At 35.5% G+C, this 23,754-nt stretch overlaps 1 protein-coding gene across 3 annotated transcripts in view; it reads left to right on the top strand.

Moving 5' to 3' along the window:
* Positions 1-23,754, top strand: part of LOC106662740 (MAGUK p55 subfamily member 5) — a 297,897-nt gene that overhangs the window by 133,239 nt on the left and 140,904 nt on the right. For all 3 annotated transcript variants that reach the window (XM_024228737.1, XM_014386985.2, XM_014386987.2), the window contains 2 exons: positions 4,216-4,352; positions 19,902-20,383. In XM_024228737.1, the coding sequence (XP_024084505.1) occupies positions 4,216-4,352; positions 19,902-20,383 (619 nt within the window). The remainder of the gene's footprint in view (positions 1-4,215; positions 4,353-19,901; positions 20,384-23,754) is intronic.

Genomic DNA, 23,754 nt, shown 5'->3' with positions numbered 1-23,754 from the left:
GTGCTCATACTTATCCACATTCTTCTGCCTAACTACCCTAGGAGCCGAGGAAAAAATATTTGAACTAGTTTACACCAATTTAATTAGGTATTATAGGTATATATTTGGATATGTTTTTAATCAAAATTTCAACTTTTAAAATGGATTCATTTAAAATGTTTTTATTTTCAATTCTAATATATGTCTCATTAGTAATATTCAGCCTCTCTTAGCTGGAGAATAATATATTCATCTGCTTATTATTATTTAATTTTCTTTACTATCGAATCCTGATTACACGACATTTTAAAAATGGCCAAAAGGAGGGAAATTTCGAAACGTAGGTTAAGATGGGAAGTTGGTGTCCGAGTTGTTCTCAAGCAGCGGCGTATTTAGCCGAAGGTCGTGGGTTCGAATCCCGCTCATGACACTAGCTCTTTCATTTCAACCAATGCCTTACATAAAGATTAATTAATTGAAAGAGTTATTTAGTCAATCGGACCACGAAATATAAATGCTGTCTTTACTGTGTTGCATAATCATGTAATTTTACTATTAATTTTATTATCGTTACTAATAACATTATTTAACTTTTTTCTTTTTAACTGTCTTAAATTACTTGAAAAAAGTTGGTGCAAAATTCATTTTTTTACGTTTTATGTAAATTATAAGTTATAACAATTATAACTAAGCAAAACACCGCTGATGATCATGGACTAATCGAAATTGTAATGTTTCTGATTCTTACTGTATATTGTAGTCTTAGTTATAAACCAGTCGATTTTTTACGTAGAATAAAAAATAATAATATGCAGGATCGCAATGAGGAATGAGATTATATATCGCACACTCACGAGAAAAGTGACACACCTCAACAAAAGATAATTTTACAGGAGAGACAAATGGAAGTTTACTTTTTTAACTTACGTATTAAAGTTATTCAGATATCGAGAGTTGTGGTCGGGTGTGATGTAGGTTTCAGAAAAACATTTTCTTTATCGTGCCAACGTTTCGATCTTTTATTGAGATCATCTTCAGGGCCTGGGATTTACAAACAATGTTTACATTTAACAAATACATTTAGGATGTGGAAAAGTGAATTTATACAATGCAAAATATATTTTTTATATATATTCAAACAAAGTATTTCTACTCACTCAAAGTGTTTGTCTTCTGTGTAAGCCCTCTTTCATTCTGTAGAACACATCATGTGACCTTACAATGTTTACTGTTGGCGAATTGTGTGTTAACCAAGTGTGATAATAACATTAATAATACTTTTCATTAATTTAATAGGTCTACAATTGTTCCTTACAAAATCATAATCTTTATTAGAAATATTCTTTATTTTATTGAAATGTTTATTGTGGTATTCTTCTATTGCTATTATTGCTTATTGGATGCTTATTGATTATATCTTTTCGTACGGCCAATTCACGATTTAATAGTCTTGATTGCCAATCATTTTGAGTGCGTACTTACAGAAAATTGTTCAAAGTTTAGTGGAGACTTAACAGTTAAGTTGAACACTCTTTGTCGATTTTTCCGTAAGACGAACTGGTTATCGCCATAATAAAATAGATATAACATAAAACCCAACAATTTGTCTCAAACTTAATTGGCGTGTAATGTGAAAAGCAAGTGATATCAATTAATTGCCCTGTAACTTGTTACCCGACGTAATTAGTTACCAAAATTGTAGTTGGTTCGGTTGTCAATTTACGGATTGCACTTAGTTGTTCATATAAATCTTGCGTGCGTTTCAATTTGTGTCGAGTCGAAACTTCCAGGAGTTGGAAATTACCTGAGAAGGAACGGAGTTAATAATAAACAAGAGGCTGCCGTCGTGATTTTCGTGTTTTGTCGTTGATCGTCTCACCCAAAATGAACTATTAACGTTTGAGGGATTTCCGCTGATCTGTCCTTCCAGTATGTTGCCAATAAAGAAGAATGTTCATGTTATTTAATTCCTGTGATCATTATTAAGCTAATTACGTATAAACTAATCCATCCTAAATCATTATTTTATTTTTATTTTACGAGGGTTCGCAACAGCGGAGGTCAAAACAACACTCGGGGTGCCGGTGTTTTTGAAAAAAGCCTATTTGTATGTCAGGTTCAAATGCAAGGCCTCTGAATTCGAACCCGGGACCTTTACCTTACAGTGATGGGCGCAGGGTCAACGCCTAAAACATTGCGGCAACCAACGCCCCCTTAAGTCATAACACTTTTGCCTTCTCTGTGAAGAAATGTATAAAGATATTTAAGAAATATTTTGAATATAAACCTAATAATTAAAACAAAATGTAAGAATGAATCGTTGGTTGTACTGGTTTTATTTGTATAACTAAGCCCTATAATATACCGTTACGTATCACATAGCGATTGTTGTGAAAAAATTGGGTTTTTCTAGTAAGCTTCTTCGTAACTTAGCACTCTATATTACACATTCGGGGCTACGAGGTCAAAAACGCTAGGGAATTTTGTAGGGTTCAATCTGGACATAGAAGGGTTGTCTGCTTAGCCCCATGTTATTTTCTCTTTTTTGGACGACCTGCTCTCTGCCTTAAAAAGTGGAATACGTATCCGAGGCATGAAAATTATTATTTTTTTTTTAATTTATGCGGACGATATAGTGATATTGTCTGACATTTATATAGAGAAGCATAAATCTTCTGAACGAATACTGTAAAACGTGGAACCTTTCAGTCAACCTAAAGTCTAAAACGATGATCTTCAAAAAAAGTAAGTAAAACCCGTTTTTTAGTAAAATCATTTTTCAAAAGTAAACGGATAGTATTAACTCCTCGTTTATCGTTGTTCCCACACTTCAAAGCGAAAGCTTCCATTGCTAAGATAGTTTTAAACAAATCCTGGTCATACCTGATTTTATAAAATATAATCCACCTTAGAACAAAGTTATGTTAATGCATTTCTACACATTTTTAACGCAGTATGTAAGGCAATATGTATTACGGGTGTCAGGCATGGGGGTTTCAACTTTTTGAGACAGTCGAAAAAGTGCAAACTTATTTTATTAGAAAGGCACTCTCAACACGACAGACAAGAATGACACATCTACACGGAAAACAGACAGTTTTAGCCCTGAAGATGATCTCAATAAAGATCGAAACATTTTATTAGGTTTCGTTGTCCGCTTGACCAAATAAATTCTTCTCAATTAATTAAGGTTTTGGTTGAGATCGAATCCCGCTTGTGACGCTGACTTTTTTATCTCAACCAAAACCTTAATTAATTGAAAAGATCGAAACGTTCGCACCATAAAGATAATGTTTTTCTAAAACCTACGTCACACCAAACCGCATCTCACGACCTCCAAATAATCAGTACAAACGTACCTTCAACAGCAAAACATCAGGGACTTAGCTTGGCCAGACTGTTCTCTAGACTTGAACCCCATCGAAAATTAAAGGGATAACCTCAAAAGATGAATAAGAGCACTTCCATCACTTCCTGATACACTCCACGATCTTGGAAGGATTCTTCGTGAAGAAGTGAAGAATGGGCTAACCTTCAGCAAAAAGACATTTCCAGACTGGTAGAAATTATGCTGAGGCGTCTTCGAGATGTAATTAAGGCAAGAGGAGGAAATACACGATATTGAAATGTTAATTAAAAATCTCATAAAGGCAAATTTTGTCTGTCCAACTTTTTTTCATTTTCCTTTAGATGGAAACGTTGGCACGATAAAGAAAATTTTTCTGAAATCTACGTCACACCAGACCCCATCTCACGATTTCTGAATAATAATATTTATACTTGATGATGATAAAAATTGCATCTCTCAATAAATTCGTTGGAATGATTGATAATGATCACTTCACTTAGTTTCTTAATGGAGGTGTAAAGCCAGGATAGGCGGACCAGTTAAAGTGATAATCAGTTCAACACACCCCCTGACAAACCAGTACCACATATGTTCATAAATTGGTTCATTTTTGTCGTATAGTGCGATAACTAAGCACAGTCAGTTCGCTAATTGATAGATAAAACTTTTTGGAGTGGAGCCAAACTATTCTGATTCCCCTCCGTGGCCTTCTTCCAACTCCTTGATACACCATTTATGAAAGTTGTAAAATATAAAAATCCAGCATATTATGAGATGTATATTCCTATGTTCCAACCCAGTCCACAAGTGGTTTGGAAAGACAATGGTACAAAAATGTAATATGAGCTTTTTAATGTTTTTAATTTGACTATGTGTTTTTGTTTCAGCTTTCGACTTGGCACAAAATTCTCACGTCCAAGATGCGTTTGTCATCGCGGTGGAGGCCCAGGCACGGGAACGCCTCGAACGCCTCTCCGCTCTCAAACGGATCAAGCCAGTCGATATGACCAAACTATCCCAGCAGGTAAAGCAATTTTTCTATTTATTAATTAAAAAAATATAATCCGGATTATCTACAGCATGACAATAAATGTTAGGTTTCATCGGGCTGAACATCTATGCTAAAAGCCCATTACGATCCCATTGAATCTGGCTTCATTGAACGACGATATTTTATAATATATCATACCCAAAACAACTTGAATATTACTAACAGTTTTAAATATATACGAAAAGTTTACAACGGCTAGTTCAATAATTAGATAGCTGTTCTCATATAAAGACTTTTTGTTAAAATCCAAATTCCTCCGATGTGTTTTGTTACCTTTCCCCAAAGCAATATTATTGATCAATCGTGTTAAAACGTGTTCATATTGATTATATTAAGGAAAATATTTTATTTGCATTTTAACATATGCGGAGAAAAAATTAAATTAGAGTAAACAATGTAAAAGGAATTTCGTTTTTAATATATCATGATGATGATGATAAAGATGATAGTAGGAAGCTGGGATTTTTTATTCTCCAAGCACTGAGGCCTTTTGGCGTATTGTACTTTTCCTAGTTCTTAAGTGCAGGTTCATTTAACTCGATCCTTCTTTTAAGTATCGTAAGTATCGTACAGTAGGTCATTGACTGGCCTTACTGCATTTCAACACAGGACGGTATCTTAGGGCATATATCCATTGAGCGGTAGCTTCGCATTCAAAGATGACATGGGCGGCAGTTTTTTCCTCTTCATTGTATAACCTCTAAAGAGGGTTATCAATGAACCACCTATGTTGTGCAGATTATTTCTTAGGTACCAGTGATCTGTAGGTCTATTACTCCTCTATGTTTTACCCTGTCTAATTCTGGGGTGCTGTACTGTGCTTGTTAGATTTGATATGAGTTCTTTAATAATCACTGTGTACAGTACTCTGGAGTTTGTCCACTTCTCCATTTGGTTTTGTGAACCCATTCTGAGATTGAGGAATGTTTGTTATTCAAAGCGTAGGTTCTGGGCCTTTATATGAACTTCGATCCTTCTCTGGACAGTTTGTCTACTTGTTCATTATCCAGAATTCCTTTATGCCCTAGCACCCAAGGTATCTTCAAGTTGTTATATTTTCCTGGTTTTTGAGAATTTGGATGCATTCACAGGCTATTGTATGTGACCTTTTTGAGTGCTAATGCTTTAAAGCCTATTTGGGTGTCTGATCGTATAAGGATTTCTTTCAGGACAAATATGTCATATAATTAGGCTTAAAACTATCCTAAGTAGTTTTTCTCTTCAGTCAATTGATAGAATTTAACCTAAGTAAAGACAAAACCGCGGTGGCCGAGTAATTAGGGCTTCCGGCTCGTACTTGTTCTGGTGGCTCTGGGTTCGAACCCGGTTTAGCTCATGATTTTTTAAATTAGAAAAATATGAAACAATTATTGTAAAGTGGTTTGACCCCTCATTCCCGACACCCAACGAGTAGTTGTTATGACAAGAATTACTTTACTTTAATAAAGTTACTATCAAACTGTTAATACCCGGCAATTTTGCAATGTTTCTTATTAAGCAATACAAAATCTATCTATATGTTAAAAAAATACAATCTTTCTTTATTGATTTGTTACTCAGAGAAAAAAATTAGGGTAGAACCAATAAAAGGAAATTCACCTGTAATAAATACTTTATTGGGACTTTTTTGTAGGAAATATTGAGTTCTACGAATATAGAACAATTACGACTCGTAATTTAAGTAAGGTTCTTGTAAAAAGGCCTTCGAGGGACTTATGTTCGCAATATTTCGAAAGCCGAAAGTTCCCTCCTTTGCAATTTTATTGCATACGTCGTCCCTACAAGAAGAAAAAAAGTCATTTCTCGTATTTTTCCTTTGCGTTGGCTAACATGCATACGTAATAGTTTTTCATTAAAAAAGTTAATTCGATCTCTCTTAAATTCCAAAGAATTGGGTTTCTGGCATGCCAGAAGAAGAAAAACGTTCTATTTGTTTGAAGTGGAAAAAATATTAAGAAATTTACAAAATAGGGTTGCTGGTTTAAACCGGGTGAGGGGGACTTTGTTTCAGAACTTTGTTGTGCGACGTCCTGATGATGACATCCACAGCGACGAAACTTGTTCGAGTAGTTGTTCGTTAGAAACTAATTGTTTCGACCGGGATAACTGGGCAAAGTTTCGCCCGTTTTGAGTTTTAATTATTTTAAATGAGGGCGAAAAAGGAGGCCCGTTATCTCAAATTTCCACCGTTTGCTACACTGCCGCCCCGCCGGTTTTCGTTTATCTAGGACTGCTAAAAACATTTGGCCAATTTTAACGGCTTAACATTAAAACCGTTTAAATATACTTTTAATTTCTAACAAAAATCAAGGATGTATTCTTTCTAGCTAAGTGGAGATAAGTTAAAAAGGTTGTTTTACTTATTTTTTTAAAAATAAAACAAATCTTTTAATCTCCTCGGAACGATTCTCATTTCAAACTGTTCAACAGAAAAAAGTAAATTTTACCAAACGGAATCGTTCCAAGACATAATTGTATGAGCTTCTGATGCCTCAACTTAATTTGTTTGTTTTTGTAAAGGGTTAGTTAACGTTCGCCCCAGGCATTTGGAGCCCAAAGGCCGGTACTGACTTCAGCAAAAGTAGGTTCACCGTTTCGTTACGGGCTTTCCCTGTTTCTATTTGGCTGTCACATCAAAGGGATGTTACATTACAGCTTTGACCCCGCGTAGACGTATCATCCCTTCGAATGTTTCATTCCCCTCTGTTATGCCTTTTGTTCAGAGAGGAAAAAACAAAAGAGAAGAAAAATCTCGTCCTTTTCCGCAATTTTTTCGCCCCAGACAGCCAGGTGAGTTGTTGGAGACTTTCCAGGTTAAATTCAATAACCGGGTCGAGATGGTTTGGAAAAACCCGTTAATATTGGTAAATAATATCATTACTCGCTGGGTTGTCACGGTTTGGATATTTTACAAAACGCTTCAGTATTCTTTATAAATGATAAGAATGATAAGAACCACACCCAGAAACTCGTCTAACAACGAAGAAACAAACAATTTTTGTTCACATTTAGGCGTGTGCAATATTTGCCAGACTTTTAAATTTAAATAAATTGCAGACTGAAGATGGAAGTGTAAAGAACCTTTTTAAGCAACTGCTCAAACTAAACTTCTGTTCGTCCATAGACCTCTCTCTCTTTATCACAACAAAAGCACAGCCCTCGTTCTCCCCATCCATTCGTCCTTCATCCTTCGAATAGATAACCAATTCCTATTATAACAGATCAGGTCACAAACACATCAATAGCGATAGCTAAATGCGTTTGGCCAAAGCAGCGTTCTAAGCTTCAAAGACGAGAAAAGATCAAACTAGAAATTGATCATAGTTTCTCTAACTAGAATTGTAAAAGGAAGAAAAGCTAAAGATCAGGATTGCACACGACTTAGTGAATCTGATAATGACTCAAATAAATACGTTTATTTTAGGAAAAGCCCTCGAAACGTACACAAGTACGTTGATAGTGGAGTAAGTGTTAGTAAGTCAGGTGGTCATTTTATGATTTCACAACTATGAAACAAACGTGAAGATTATAGACAGGAATAATTTATTTGCAAAGTTAAAAAAAAAAAAATAATACGAATTCTTAAACATAACACGAATGTCATAACGTTTTACAAGTAAAAAGAAAATAATGGCAACTAAGATGTTGCAAATTTTAAACACCCCCATTAAAACGAACAAGGTCTTACCAATAAAAAAAGAAGAAATACACATTAAAAAACGTTTAAAAAAGCCTAGAAAAACATATTGTTTTCTTTATGTTATACACCATTAAATCTATCATGTTTATATTGTTTTAATATTTGCTGAAATACAAGTGGTTAATTTAATTAACGGGTTGCCTACCCTCTGGGACTCACGTGTAGAACGCCCTCCATTTTGTTGCTGAATGCTTGATCTTAGAGGAAATTCGTAAACTATCCCCCACATACCAAATGAAATTGCTGGTCCTAAAGGGTGTTGAGGTTTATGAATTTTGACAGATCCATATAGTTTCGGGAACGTTGGAGAATTGTTTTGGAGTGATTTATTGATGTATATAACATTTCTCAAAAATAATCCAGACATACTCGTTCTTTCTGCTAATATATGAAAACAAACAGTGGCAATCAGTAAAAAAGTGTACGATGAAAACATTAACAAAATTATTAATCAGAATTATTACTCTGAGCCATAAATCTTCACCACAAGAACATAAAGATGTACAATCATGTCCTGCATAACAATCACTACCCTAAACACATAATCACCAGAATAATCAACAACTACAACTCAACACTAACATCATCGACTATCGCTATTAACACTACGGGTTCAATCTGAATAAGCAATTTTCTTCTTAAAAAATTTCTACATGTCCAACTTCGACACTCATGTAATCGGAGCAGGAGCGATTGACCGAATGAGGTCTAATCAGCTGCTAAATCGATCGAATATGGTGAATTCATGCACTCACACATCTAACAGCGGGGGTAGTTATTTAAGCTTGTTCGGCAGAATGTGACCCTCTCCAAGCATGTGGTATGAACGCACCCCGCGCACTTTAGTCACACACAGTGCACAGTAATTGGAAATGCCTTACATCTCCCAAAGACCTCATGGAGATAAATAATTTCCCGTGCTTCTCGTTCCTCGGCCGCAGAATCGTTTGGGAACGTTTGTCGGATAAATCAAAACGGCCCAGAAATAAAGGACTGCTCCTGTTAAGTTAATTTATAAGGCGATAATTTTTTCTCGAGGGGGTGTGCGCTTCGAGAAAGCCGATTTGGCCTAATCTAAAAGGTCAATCAGTCGGGAATAATTTATTTATGAGTCTGCACTGAGTGAGGATGGGATAAAGGCGTGAGAACTACGAGGCTGCCGTCACGACTCAATTATTCCCCCTGTGCCCTGGGATCGCTTCCGTTTTAGCCCTTTTATAGCCGGCTAATTGAACCGGAAGTTCGACGAGGATTGGCACCGGTGATAACTCTATGCCTTTAGTCAAACGGCCGGATATTGTGTTAGCAGAAAGGTGCTAACCCCCTTCATCGGTTGACTCTCTTTTAATTTCCCTGTTGACCAATCCGTATTTCTTCTATTTACCCACTTTTTTTTCGGTTTAACTCCATGGGTTTTGAAGTAGTAGGAGTTGAAGTTTTACATTATGCAGGCAAAGATGTACAGAATTTTTCTATTTTTTCTTATTTCTTGTACACAGATTGTTTTTTCTTTTGTACATCTTAGCAAATAAAGTTTATTATTATTTTCTAATTATGCAGCTTGGTAGATTTAGATCCTGCTACTCCCAATAATATCACTATTTGTGTGATTTCCTCTTGTGATTTAACCTTCAACATAAATATCAGGAATGCACTCTATCAAAAGTAGAAATGAAATTCAAGTTGAGTTAGAAGATAGTTTACAACATACAGACCATTTTTAACCAAGGACCTGAGGAACACCAGGGTGGATAGATCGGAGAGGTTGAACTTCGGTAGGTAACATGGAAGAAAAAATCAGATAGGTAGGGTTCTAGGATGAGATTCTATGTACTAGAAAGGAAGGATTAAAATTTCAGTAGCAGATCCTGATACCAGAGTGATCGAACTCCCGATAGACGTCCAAGATATTAGGGCAGAACTGCTTAAACTCTAGGGATATTGATATTCCGATGACGTCTACGATGAATTTCGTAGATTACATAAGCCAAATTGGTGGAATAACGCAGAATAATTTTAGTTGTGTATCGGATTACTTGCAGACGGGATAAGAGTTGCTTTTCAAGTACTTTCCCGAGGATAGGTACCGGTAGTGCGTTTGAGAGGTTGGGAGGTTTTTTTGCATTTGACAATAAGCCTTGTTCCATAGTGGGTTGTTGGGTATCAGTGACGATATGTTGTATCTCGACTACTGGTTCTAGTCAGTTAAAACTTCTCCTGTGAGATGGATTTCAGGGCGCCGAAGTGATCTGTTCAGTCCGTTCAAGTTTATCGTCTTAGGTGGTAGATTCTACTGTGTTGCTTGTATGGTCTCATGGATGTCTCTGGTTGTTGCCTGCCACACGGTTCCTTGTATGGCGGAGGTTAGCAGTTCAGTGTTTGTAGTAAAATCTTTCAGTAGAGGACGCGAGGTTATCCCTGAATAGCCCCCTCCGTGAAGAATTCTTCATTTATACAATTTTTATACTTTTCTAATGTCTAGTAATATCTTTCGTTAAAACGAACATGTGATAATATAATATGAAGCACAATGATGGCGTTGCAAGAGTATTTTTGAACTTAATGAATATCAAGAGATGCATGTGTCGTTTCCATTGCAGCTGGACTCTCTTTGTACTCTGGTTTGGTGTTGATGTTTTAGAAATTCGGCCCAACGGTGGTTTTTGCAAGATTTAAATAGAGAAATGGCAGCTTTGAACAAGAAGTTCGAATTAGTTGACAATCATGGAATCAGGAGACATGTTTTTCAAACACAAAAATTAAATCTCACATAAAGAAGCTGGGAATCGATCTCATACAAAGTTCATCCATTTGCAAGTATCTATTCTATAATATATACATATTTCTTTAAAATTTCAGAAGGGGGAAATTATATTATCTACTCGCTACCTAGATAGATAGATAGATTGATAGATAGATAAATAACATGCTTTATTTACATTAAAGAGAAGCGTTACATAATATACAATATTAAAAGCGTTTTACAGCATGGATGCTTATCCGTCTGCCGGTAGTTGGCTATTTTTTTTCAGGCGAGCGAAAAATAAAAAATAAAATAAACTATATAATAATGGTAATATTAGAAAACTATAAGTAAAAACTAAATTATAAAAACTAGCTGATTTTAGATACAAGTTAAACAATTATGACTCGGTATTATAATCGTGCCTGTATTGCCAGGCTTGACGTGCATAGTGTGCTAGGCATTTCGACCTACCCATATTCACGATATTTAACAGATCAAGCAGCTGAGACCTGGAAAGCGATTTATAGCCTAGATACAGGATACGGAGTTCAGAAAGTATGGGACACTGGACAACAAAATGAAAGATATCTTCCCTAACTCTTAGGTTACAGAGCGTGCACAAGAAATTTCCGACGTCTTCCTTCCATGGCACAGAATTGAGGAACACTTGCTCGCATCTGAGTTTAAGAAGCCACCGAAGAGTCGGAAGTTTTATAGACCCACTAGCTTGAACATTTAGGTTAAAGGTTTCCTTTGAGTGGTCTAGGGCCTTAAAAAGAAGATACCTGTTGGAGACCTGAGCCCGATGCTCACAACTCACACGATGTTGATCACGTAGTCTGCACAAAAGTTTCATGGTATAATTGGGCCAACTCGAGAGGTTTTCTAAACAAAAAGAAAAATCGCAACCATATAGAGAAGCTAAAGTATTCCATTGCCGAAACCAAGAACAATTAGATTTTATAACCTCGAGAGCAATAATTTTGGAGATTCGGGCAACAGGGCCCTTAAGCACCCTTAAAACAAATGAAAAATGCAGGGAAAGCGTAAAAAGGAAAATTTTATCTACTGCCGTCTCCATATAAAGCATATAGTTTGGAGTAGAATTAGGCAGTGAGAAGATCTTCCTAATAAAAAAAACGTTGCACTCTTTCTATCACTTCATAATCCTGGAACCCCCACACCTGGCGTGCATAACACAAAATAGAACAATATGCTGCAAGTGCCTTTAATCAGTTCTCTAGGAATATAAGTGACGATAGTTTGTAGAAATCATGTTTTCTTTCATCATTGTTACTCGCTACCTAGGCTTCCAAATCGAAGAAATTTCAAAATTAGCTCGGCTAATATCTTTGTTTTCTAAAATGTAAGACTCCTCCTCTTTGAAAATGAGATTTCTTGTCGCTTTGTTTATTGCTTAATTAAACCACCCTTTATTCAGTGGTGAGTGCAGATTACCTCCCGCCGTTTAAAATTTCTCTAGGCAGTTAATTTAATTTATAATCCAAGGACCCCGACAACCCCCTCAGCGGACGTATAATAAATATTGCCGCGGCCCGACAAAAATCGTATTGCACTCACAGAATATAAAGCTAAGCATCTGGGATGCAATAGTCTTCGAACCTTCTGGAATTCCGCCCACTCCGCCCTCACCGAAAGAAGCAGCCAGTTACATTATTCATTTGTCTAAATTGTTTTCCAGACATCCAGCCCGGGGAAAGATTAAGCCGGATTCTATTCTCCGCACCCTGTATTTCCATTGATTTTTCTCCTACTCACTTGATTACTCGGTAACGCGGATAAGTTCTGTTTAATATTAATATTTCCACCCCTTTTATCAATGTATATATCACAAATTTTTAACGTTTTCTCTTGAACTTAAATATGTAGTATTACGAAAAATGATTTTCATATGTAATATGTTCGGTATAATTATTTATAAAAAACTGAAAACATTTGCTTAGATAAAACAGAATTCCTCGGGAGTATCAACAATTAATTAAGGTGTGGTGATTAGTGACCGTTAATCGATATTTATTTAGAAATCAGGAGATGCGGTCTGGTGTGATGTAGGTTTCAGAAAAACATACATCAAAAAATAGACAAACACTTTGAGTGAGTAGAAATACTTTGATTGAATATATATAAAAAATATATTTTGCATTGTATAAATTCACTTTTCCACATCCATAATGTAATTGTTATATGTAAACAATGTTTGTAAATCCCAGGCTCTGAAGATAGGGTTATAGGGTAATATTTGATGCAGAGGGCTAAGGCGATTAATAAGACGAATATTTTCAATAGAATATGTAATAAGAATATCAGAATTCACTAGTAATTGNTCTAATAGCCGAGAGTCTGACGCCTTAACCACTCGGCTACCGCGGCCCCCTTCGTTAATGATAGTAAAGCATTACCCGTTCAATGATCCAGTACTTTACTTGATTCAAGTCCTCTCTTAATTCTTTTGGCTTTCTCTATGACCGGTGACTAACTGTACAGATATCAGTCAAGATCAAGTCATTAATCTAAATAAGCAATCATTATATTATCTTCGTGCAATTAAATCAGAAAGACTATTAGAACAAAAGAATGCATTATTATTTTATTAATTGCTTTCAGTACTGAAATAGACGCCAAGCCAAATTTATTTGTTTATTAAATTTGTTATTAAATGTGTTTCCGTGTTTATACACTGGGTGGGGAAGAGGAGCCGGCCATTGCTGGAACTTTTAGTATTCAGGAGGGTTGGTTTAGGGTTATGTTAGGCGATCTTGAGGTCTTCTTAATTAGAGTGAGGCCTTGAAGAGAGGGCATGTGGGCCCTAGTGGGTGCTTAGGATGAAGTTTGTGGAATCGTGTTCGGAGGACTTTGTGAATCATTAGATTGGTGACCACTAGTCTGTAATAGGTGTTCTTGGGTCGCTTCCACTCTTAGGATAGGGTCATAGTGGGAGGAAAGGATTGCGGTGTCGTCCGCGAAGATTGCGATTTCGGTGTTAGGGCGTAGGTATGTCAGCGGTGTAAACTGAGAACAGGAGTGGTCCTAGGATACTCCCTGTGAAACGCCGGCCCTGATGGGCTTGTTATCTGATAATTCAAAGTCATGTCTCACCTTAAACCAGCTCTGAGAGGGAGTACTTCAGGATAAGTTTGCAAGGTTTGGTGCCCAACTCTGTCAAATGCCCTGTGACACGAAGGACAACTGTTGAGCAATAATGCTTGTTTTCTTGGGCAGGTGATACTATTATGGATTGTAGAATGGAATTAATAAATAAAATTTTAGCTTCGTTGCAGTCTTCTAGGCCTTTTTTTATTAATCTTTTTTTGTTTAACTAGACTAAAAAACTTCATTTCTCAAAAAGTTTTAAAATCACTGGAAGTAAAGATGTTGGTCTGGCGAAACTTCATTTGGTGGTTTACCATGCTTCACTATCATTGTGATTTCGGCCATCTTCCAGATTCCAATAAAATGTTCTAATCTTATTGCCCAATTAAATGAATGGGTTAGTTTTACGGTGCCTTTTTTGGGTACTTTTTTTCAAGATTTCTCCTGTTAAGAGATCAAATCCTGGGATCTTGAGTTTATGTTTGATTTTACTCCATGAACCACTTCTTTAGTGAAATTAACATTTCTTTCTTATCTCTCTGTAAGCGGTGCTTCATCGTATGAAGCATCAAATTTGGCTTAAATATTTATCTTAGATAATTTGCATAACCTTTTCGTTTATCTTTCACCGGTCTGTTTTTGTTATTGGCGGTATTTAGGTAATAAATAAGGCCCATCAATTTTTCAGTAGCTTTCTATAGCAAGTGATCCGTCGTTTTATTTGGTGTTACGTTTCCAAATCGCTGTTGATTTCTTAACCCCTTAATTTTGTCTTTGTGTAAAATAGTATTGTTTTGTCTGCTGGGTCCATCAATTGTTAACAGCACCTTGTGATCTTCCTTTTTTCTTTAATCTATTTTCTGATTTTATAGTATATTTATTATCAATTTGTTCTCATTACTCTTTACCATTTCGTATGGTATCTGGACTTAATACAGTTGCTTACTTGCTACTTATTCCACTAGTTTTTTTGTTTATCATGCTTTTGTTTCTTTTTTTATCAATTATTTTTTATTTCTTTTGATTATATTTCATGCTTAAATATTTATGTTTTTATTAATTTTTGTTTTATTTATTTCTATTTTCAGTTATTGTGGTTTTTCTCTGAAAAACTTCACCTTGTTGGAGCGTTATAATTAGGTTTGTATTTATTTTATATGTATTTTTTTAAATGGTGGTGGATCATACAGGGCTTACGTTTTTCCCTTAGTAAAGCCCAACCAGGTAATAAATTTATAATTATTTTGCTTTTAAAATTATAGATTAGCCAGAGTATTTTTTTCCAAAGAGTAATTTCTTAGGTAAAGCTATTATTGTATAGTTATGTGAAATAACTTATGGTACTAAAAATTTACTGTTGTGGTAATTAAGCATTTGTTGGTGACGGTCGGTTGTCAAATAACAGTTCGGAACTTTTCCAAATGGGTTTTAGCTGTGATTTCTCGAGACTTTCTCTGGTCCGCTTATTTCATTCTTTCTTTAATATATATATATATATTGACAGTTTAAACTATTTGATTTTGGAGAATTTGTACTGTTACTATATCATCAAAAAGTCTGGTCTTTTCATTTAGATTAGGCAATTAAAAGCACGTAAAGTGAATTATGTTGGATTCCATGGGAAAACAAAATATTGTCGAAATTCACTGCAATGTTGCAGTTTTCTTTTTTCTATTTTCAAGTTTCAAGTTTCGTGCTAATTGAATATTAAAATCAGGACCTTCCTTAGGGTTATTGGTGAATTATTTAAAAAATGTCTGAATATTTTATTTTATGCCTGCAGAAGAAAAAGCTCGTGTCTAAAAATGAAATATTAAAAACGTTCAACTTTGACCGGTAATATCTCTCCTTTTTAGTTTTAGATCTGGGTTTGCAGACTTTTAAAATTTATATTCGAAAATGTGTCCATTCTAAGACATTTTTACCCCGTGATCTATTTTTTGCCAATTAGAATGTTTTAAATAGTCTGTACAAGCAAATTTTTCAGTTTTGTATGGTTTGTTGCTTTATTTTCTTCTTGGGGTTTGTTGGATGGTGAACCTGTAGTTTGGTTATTTCCGAGCATTATGCCTCGTCTATCTTTGCTTTTTTGGTAAGCAAAGTTGAGCGGACCAAAATTATCGAAAAAGTTTAAATACATTCATTGTTTAGAGAGTATCGTCGTCAAATGTGCAATTTTATTTTCTTCCTCAAATTCCATTTTGTTTTGCGATATTGAGAAAATTTGCTGTTAGTTTTAGCCTATATAAAGAGAGGTGACGTTGGACATATGTTAAATCATCTCAGATACAAAACGTGTTTCACTGTGTGTTTGTGGTAAAAACGTCTATAAAATGAAATGGTCTTGGTTTAAGTTTGTGAAGTGTTTTCTGTTTATCACAGAGAGCTATTGCATAAATCACAATCACATAAATTAGCCAAATAATTGATGCATTTTTTTAGGTAAGTACCTCACACATAGATAGTTTTATGCCTAATCTCAACGTTCCATATTAGGTAAAAACAAATCTTTGCTGATGTTGCTCAAGGCTCGGTTCTTGGATCTACTCTTTTTAACTTATTTGTAGGAGATATGTGGAAAAAGTCGAAGTTGAACTTGCTTTTTTTGCAGATTCCATGGCATTTATTACGACTTCACACTGACACTATAGCCAAAGAACTAAGTGAAGCAGCTGAATATCCTTTAATTACTTTAATAAATGGAAAATTCGTCCAAATAAAAAAATTCATACTGCCCACAGGAATTCTGGCATTAAGCATTTCTTCCTGATTGTGTGCTGGCTTCTATGAACTGAAAACCTCAAATACTTAAGGTCCAAGAAGTTAACTTCATTCGAAGTCCATTCCTCCTTAAAAAACCCTCTAAATTAAGCCTGAACAATAAAAAAGTTGTTTTCATCCTTTACATAAGACCAATTTTTACGGACGCTGCCCCCGTATAGTCGAACACCTGTGCCAAAAATTAATTGTAAATTAATGCAGACAGCCCAAAATACTGCTCTAAGGTTGGTAGCCAAACCATAAATTTTGCCTCCAAGTGCAATAATAGTCAAATAGATTAATAAATTAAACGCATCAAAAGATTTAAACTATAAGAAATAACAACATTTAAGCACATACTAACGCCAAAAGGCCAAATTTAATTACTATCTTTACGTAATTACTTTACTAATAAAAACTGTTATATAATAAAACCACCAAAATTTATTAAATGAAATCCATAAAACAAAAAAAGAGTTGTACTTATTGCTCAGGACATCTTTCGGAGGGGAAATGCTTCATTCGCGAGCAACTTTCCACTTAGATGGCAATTAAAATGGGCAACTTTTGGACAGTGGGCGAGGTGGACCATTTGGAGATAAGTATTCGCCAAGCTCTCAGCAGTTAACAAGCGAATGTGATTTCATTAAATTGCCGTCGTCTAGTTGCCAACGACATCTAGCGCACTTGGTTTTAATTGGGGTGCTGAGACCCCTCACCAACGGCCCTGTCATTACCGTTCTCCTAAGCTATCCAACTTATTACCAACCCGTCTTTCTGACTCGGTGAATTCTCCCATCTACCCGTACTCATCAGGATTAATTTGGTCAAGTTTTATTTCAGGAAGTTTTGAGGAATTTTAATAATAGCCCTTGGGATACTTTTATGACACGACCAACAACCATTTTATGCTCTTTTTTATCTCGTTTCTTTTTAGCTTTACCAGATGTAGCCCCAAATTGCTTGCTTAACATTGTATATCTTTAAGGCCAAATTTTCCCCCAAAATATTATGAATCAAATTTTAAAAAAATAACAGCACTAAATTTACTCGACCTCTCATCTATGTACCATTCCAAATTTATCAGTTCTGTAAACGGATTTATTATACTTAACATCATAGAATTCAAGCTAATTGATTTACAAAACATTTTAAGAAAAAAGGAAAGAAATGAGAGGTCAAATAAATTTGGATAATTTTGGTATGCCATTTGGTGACGGATAAACGTACTATAGAGGGTACCTTTACACTTAAAATATCGATATCTCGTCCCGTTTCAAATCTCACTGATTTTTCGTCCGATGAAATAGTTCAAGAACTCGAATCTATTGAAGGAAAAGTTCGGTAGTCCGAAAGATTTACCTACGTGGGTTCTGATTAGTGTTTCTATGAAAATTGTTACTAAACCTTGCACGCACATAACCAAAATTTACGCTGACTGCGTAATCAGACCAAAATCTTACCAACACCGAAACTCGGTCCCGTTTTTTTCCCCATAGTTTGAGATGAAGGTCCCTTCCCACATTCCGTTATTTTACAGCACTTCATCTAAAATTTCATCTTTTTATCTTTTTGGCAGTCTTTACCACCAATATTCCTTTCCAAGGTTACCAACATTCATACTAAAATAACCCACCAAACTGTAAAGTGCCGTAAGGTGCAAAAGGTCTTTCTTCAACCAAGCCAATGAAAATTTATACAAACCTACATACTTGCTCTCTATGAAAGCAGTATGAAAACGCAAAAAGAGATATTTCTGAACATCCAGATACCTAAACGGGTTTAACACTCAAATACCTTTTCATGTGAGAACCACCTCTGGGCCATGTAACTGTCATGTAGGGTGAACAGCTTGGCTGAATTTTATAAGGAGGCATGACTCTCTTCCATTTTGTCAACATATTTTAAGACAAAAACAAAACATAAATTTCCATGTTTTAACTACTTTTAAAAGGAGAACTGTGAAACCAGTATATGTATATGCCTACAAGATAACGTTTCTAATATGGGAGGACAATTTTCTTACCAGGGTATTTTCCTACCAGACACATGCTTTGGCTTGCAACTGACACCCTTTAAAAATAAAACAGTGGATTTTTAACCACATACAGGTTTTATGATTTTCATATCAAGATCCTTACTGCCAAGGCACGACACCTTTCTATGTGGTACACGATGAAGAACCTTTCTCTATATGCAAGAGTCATATTCAGCTATGACATAATATTACATCCGTATGTATGTGGCCATTCGGAGTCGTGTTGGGGAAACGAAACATTTTCTGCGGATAATATTATCTGGGTTTGGTTCACAAACTTTCTCATTTTATTTGTATGCGTGTGTTTTTTGTCATTCAACTTCAAGTTGAGACATTTTTAATTGTTACAATGCATGGACGGCTATAGTGTTGAATGGCCCTCTTTATCATAAACAACCCGAAATGTTTAAATTGCAACATTTTAACACTTGCGAAATTTTAAAGCTACACTTTTTACAACTAACTACCTTAAAATAAACAGAATACAGACAAACAGAAACAAACACAGAATGTATTAAATAGATATATAAAAGTATTGTAGCTGTTGAAAAACTATTCACCAACCAGCTGAAAGGGTGGTCGGAACGAGTTAAAATAAACTTTTTAACTTTTTCTAACACTTAGCGGAATGGCGTCCTCTTTTAAACGGAAGGATTTGGTATAAAGCCTCTTTGCATGAAGTTTACATGCAAACAATGAAGTATTAAAGTTGCATAAATGATGGTACTGGGGTGGAACGCCTTTCACGTGACGGCATAAGGCGGTTGTGTCTCTTGTGTATCGCGTGCCCGAAATATTGCATATTCTCCTGTAGATCAATCTCTCACTCCTACCAGGCCTAGAAGAAGCATTCCTGTGAAATCCCTGCGAGGTGAACTTTGCTAGGAACCGTCACATCCCTCCTTTCCTGATGACATTATGCTAAAAGCACCTGCGCCCCTTCACAAACTCTATTATTACATTATACCTGGTGCATCTAACAAAGTGCTCCTTTTCACTTGTTATATCGCCAGAATTCCATTTCTCTCGACAACAAAAGGGATTGAAAAAAAAGGAAAGGCGGAGCCGTTTTTTACTCCCCCGAGTTATTTTTACTTTGTTGACACAACATCGGGTTAGAAAAAATAAAAAATAATAATTCACTTTTATTTTTATTTTTCGTTTCAGCTGAACCAGCAAAATCCTTCGACAGAGCCGGAGCTCAACGGGTTCATCGAAAACAGCCCGATTTACGTGACGTCTTATCCTCCTACGACTGGAGCTTCCGTCACACCGAGTCCAGGCTCGACCAAAGGGAAAAAAGGTCTCAGCAACGGGCACGCGGTCACCGAAGACCTGCCCGAAGAGATAGAGCTGAAGCAAGAGCTATCGACGGCCGAGGAGGACAACGAAGCGAAAAAGGAACAGTCCAACAACACCAACAACAATCAACCACCTCAAACCCAACCGATACCTCAACCGCAACCAATCTCTCCACAGGTCCAAGTACAAGAGGAATTAGTGGCCGTGAGGCGTGCCAGCTCGCCGTTCTCAAACGGAAGGACTGAAGTTTTAATCGGCCAAGATGTGCCATCGACCGGCGAGAAGCTGAGAACGACTGCACTCATAGAAAATAAGAACTTGACTACACCTCCCGACTGCATCACCAGGTATGTAAACAGCCAATATTTCTCAATAGATGGTAATTTGCATAATTAAAAACACATCGAACACCCCACAAACTTATTTTTTATATCGTTAAAGTTTTAAAAAATTGACCTATGAAATTAATAATAATTCGTGGTGATTAATGACCGTTAGTCGATGATTATTCAGAAATCGTGAGATGCGGTCTGGTGTGATGTAGGTTTCAGAAAAACATTTTCTTTATCGTGCCTACGTTTCTATCTTTATTGAGAACATCTTCAGGGCTCAAAGTGTTTGTTTTCTGCGTAAGTGTGCCATTCTTGCGCGTCGTGCTGAGAGTGCCAGTGTTGGCGATAAAGAAAATGTTTTTCTGAAACCTACATCACACCAGACCGCATCTCACGATTTCTGAATAAAAATAATAATGCTGGTCATAGGCAATTTTAACAGTTTGGGAAAGATGAAGAATTGCTATTGACCATATTTCGCTTTTTTTAGCCTTTACATATTTTACCAATAAATCGGACAATTGTTCTAAGAGAGAAGGTAAAAGTTTGATAAACCAATTAACTCGTATGCTATGTTATTAGGCATAATAAATCCGTTTGTAGTACGAAAAAAATTGGAGTGGTATAGAAATGATAGGTCAAATAAATTTGAATCATGGGTAAGTCATGGGGTGGTGGATAAACGTACTACATAGGATACATTTAACCTTAATAAACTTAACCTTAATTTAACGATAATCTCTTTGAGACCTCCTTGCCCCTTAATCTCTCATATTCCCCATTCAAGATTTTCTCAAAAATAAATTAAATAATTGGAACATAAAGGTGAATGAAATTAATTCTTAAGGTAGAGCTTTCATTGACCTACTAGAACATACTAGTCTACCTTTGTTTACTCAAATATGCTCTCAAGGAGCCAGTTGAAGCTGCATACTAGAAAATAGATAAATATATAATATATTATAATAAAATATAATATAAATCATATATAATATATGATAATAAAATATAATATAGAAATTGTCTACCAACCAATCTTTGTGAGCTTATCTGAGAAGTGACACTGACCACACTTTTAGTTTTTAGTTTTTTCTCGCCAATATTTTACCTAAAAACCGGTACATTACACACATACAAAAGAAGATAGTAAAGTTTGTCTTAAGAATTTGTAGTTTGGTCGTCTCTGATCATTGTGATCTACCTATCCTCGCTGTTTTGGTCTGTCAATGGTATCTGGACAATTCGCATTGTTCGGTCGTGGATGTGCCTGTGCGTTTCCCGTAAATCCATGCTTATAACAAACTTAAGAAAAATTTCACAATTAAGTTAATATTTTCCAGTAACGTTCAGACAAGTTATTGTGAATCTGGATCCTTAAAAGTTAAGTAAAAATCGCTACTGAACTTGATCTTGATGATCAGTTCTAGGCTTCCATTAAATATCCATTTTCATGGATGTTAAATCCATTAGTATAATGTTTAATGGAAGTTTAACTTTATACTAGCTCATCCCTAATCGGCTATCGTTAAGGCATAATAATTGCTTATGGCCTCAGCGAAAACAATCAGCGATTTAATCGGCGAACACCACCATCTAAACGGCAATCTCGCAAGAAATGGCGTATCTTTTAATTTAAGAAATGTATCGACAAATTCGCGTGCGGAGTTTTCCACTGGCCGAATGGTCCATTCCCGTAATTAATACGAGTAATAAACCTCCCTTGGCGTAGTACTCGTGGGTCGGAGCTAATCAAGTCAAGGCGAGGTGTGAGTGGATTACATCGGTTAATCCTAAGCGCCCGGTTTAGCACCGACTCCCTTCAAAGAAGGGGTTTTACAAGAAAAACTATGATCTTATTTACTGAGTAATCGTGTCGTTTTATCATTTGGACAAGAAAAACTACTGTCCAAACTTTATCTGCAAGATATTTATTTATCTGGTTAGTCTTGTTTTTTTTTTCTATTTTGAATTAACGTTAAACATTCTCAATTCCCTTGGGCTTTGAATAAATCTGAATATTGTGGAGGTGTAACCCATTAACTATAACACTTAAGAAAATTAAGCGATATAAAACGCCTCTTTCAATGTAAAAATAATACCGAAAACATGTCTAAAAATCCAATTAAACATTACATGTGTAGTATTTAGCGACCGTTAAATAATAATTACTTAGAGATCCTGAGATGCGTTCTGGTGTGATGTAGGTATAGAAAAAAAATCTTTATCGTGCCAACGTTTCGATCTTTATTGAGTTCATTTTCAGTGCCTCGGATTTATAAACATAGTTTAAGTTATACCAATACATGTAAGATGAGAACAGAATTTATATAATGATGTACACAATATAGAAATTTTAGTTTTAATCAATCAGTTTGATGTGTGGAGTGTTTTATACGTTGTATTATATTATATGAAAACCTATGTAGCACACAAAACATATAATACAACGTATAAAACAATCATTAAACTCCCCAACAATTTATATCTCCTTTCCCTTATAATCCTGTCTATAATAGTCCTCAAAGGCTAACCAGACCCGAACGACAAACCACTACCGCTTCTATTTCTATCCGTACTTCCTTCCCCACTCCTTCAAAATAAAAAAATATTTAAACAAAAAAACCAATAATATCTCACTAACACTATCAACAGAAGACACAACAGTGACACTTCTACACAGAAAACATACACTTTTAGTGAGTACAAATAATTTGATTAAAACTATCTTAACCAAGACCTTACATAAAAAGAATAATTAATTGGAAGAAGTAACTTGGTGAATTCACCACTAAAACATAAATGGATTTAAACTTCTTAAAAAGTTCTATATTTTGTATAAATTCATATTAATATCTTATATGTATTTGTATAATTTAAACATTGTATGGTATAATTCAAACAAGTGCAAATCGTACGACGAACAATTCACTGGGGAATACAAACTCAGTTAGACTGTAGATTTCGAAATGGTCATTTTGATTGATAACATTAAATTCTATTCAGATTAAATCGGTACCACATAAACACAATATAAATCCTTTGTACAATTTGCTTCCTTAGAACTTTATCTCTCTATAATATTAAAAAAGTTCTGGCTGAAGACTAAGAGAAAGAAGGACCTATACGATTTTTTTTCCTTTATTTAGAAGGTATTTCAACTACGAGGTTATATAAACCCTCGGGGTGCCGGTGTTTTTTTGAAAAAAGCCTATTTGTAAATATGTCGGATTCGAATGCAGGGCCGCTGGATTCGAACCCGGGGCCTTTACCTTACAGTAATGAGCGCCATGTCAACGCCTAAACCGTTGTGGCCACCGATTAGGCCTATAGGATTTTAATGGTGTTGAAATAGAAGCAAATAGGGGAGGGTAAACGCAAAGTTTTTA

The sequence above is a fragment of the Cimex lectularius genome, unplaced genomic scaffold (assembly GCF_000648675.2).
Source record: "Cimex lectularius strain Harlan isolate CLEC.00 unplaced genomic scaffold, Clec_2.1 scaffold316, whole genome shotgun sequence".
Classification (NCBI taxonomy): Eukaryota; Metazoa; Arthropoda; class Insecta; order Hemiptera; family Cimicidae; genus Cimex; species Cimex lectularius.
This window is presented reverse-complemented; position numbering and strand designations above follow the sequence as displayed.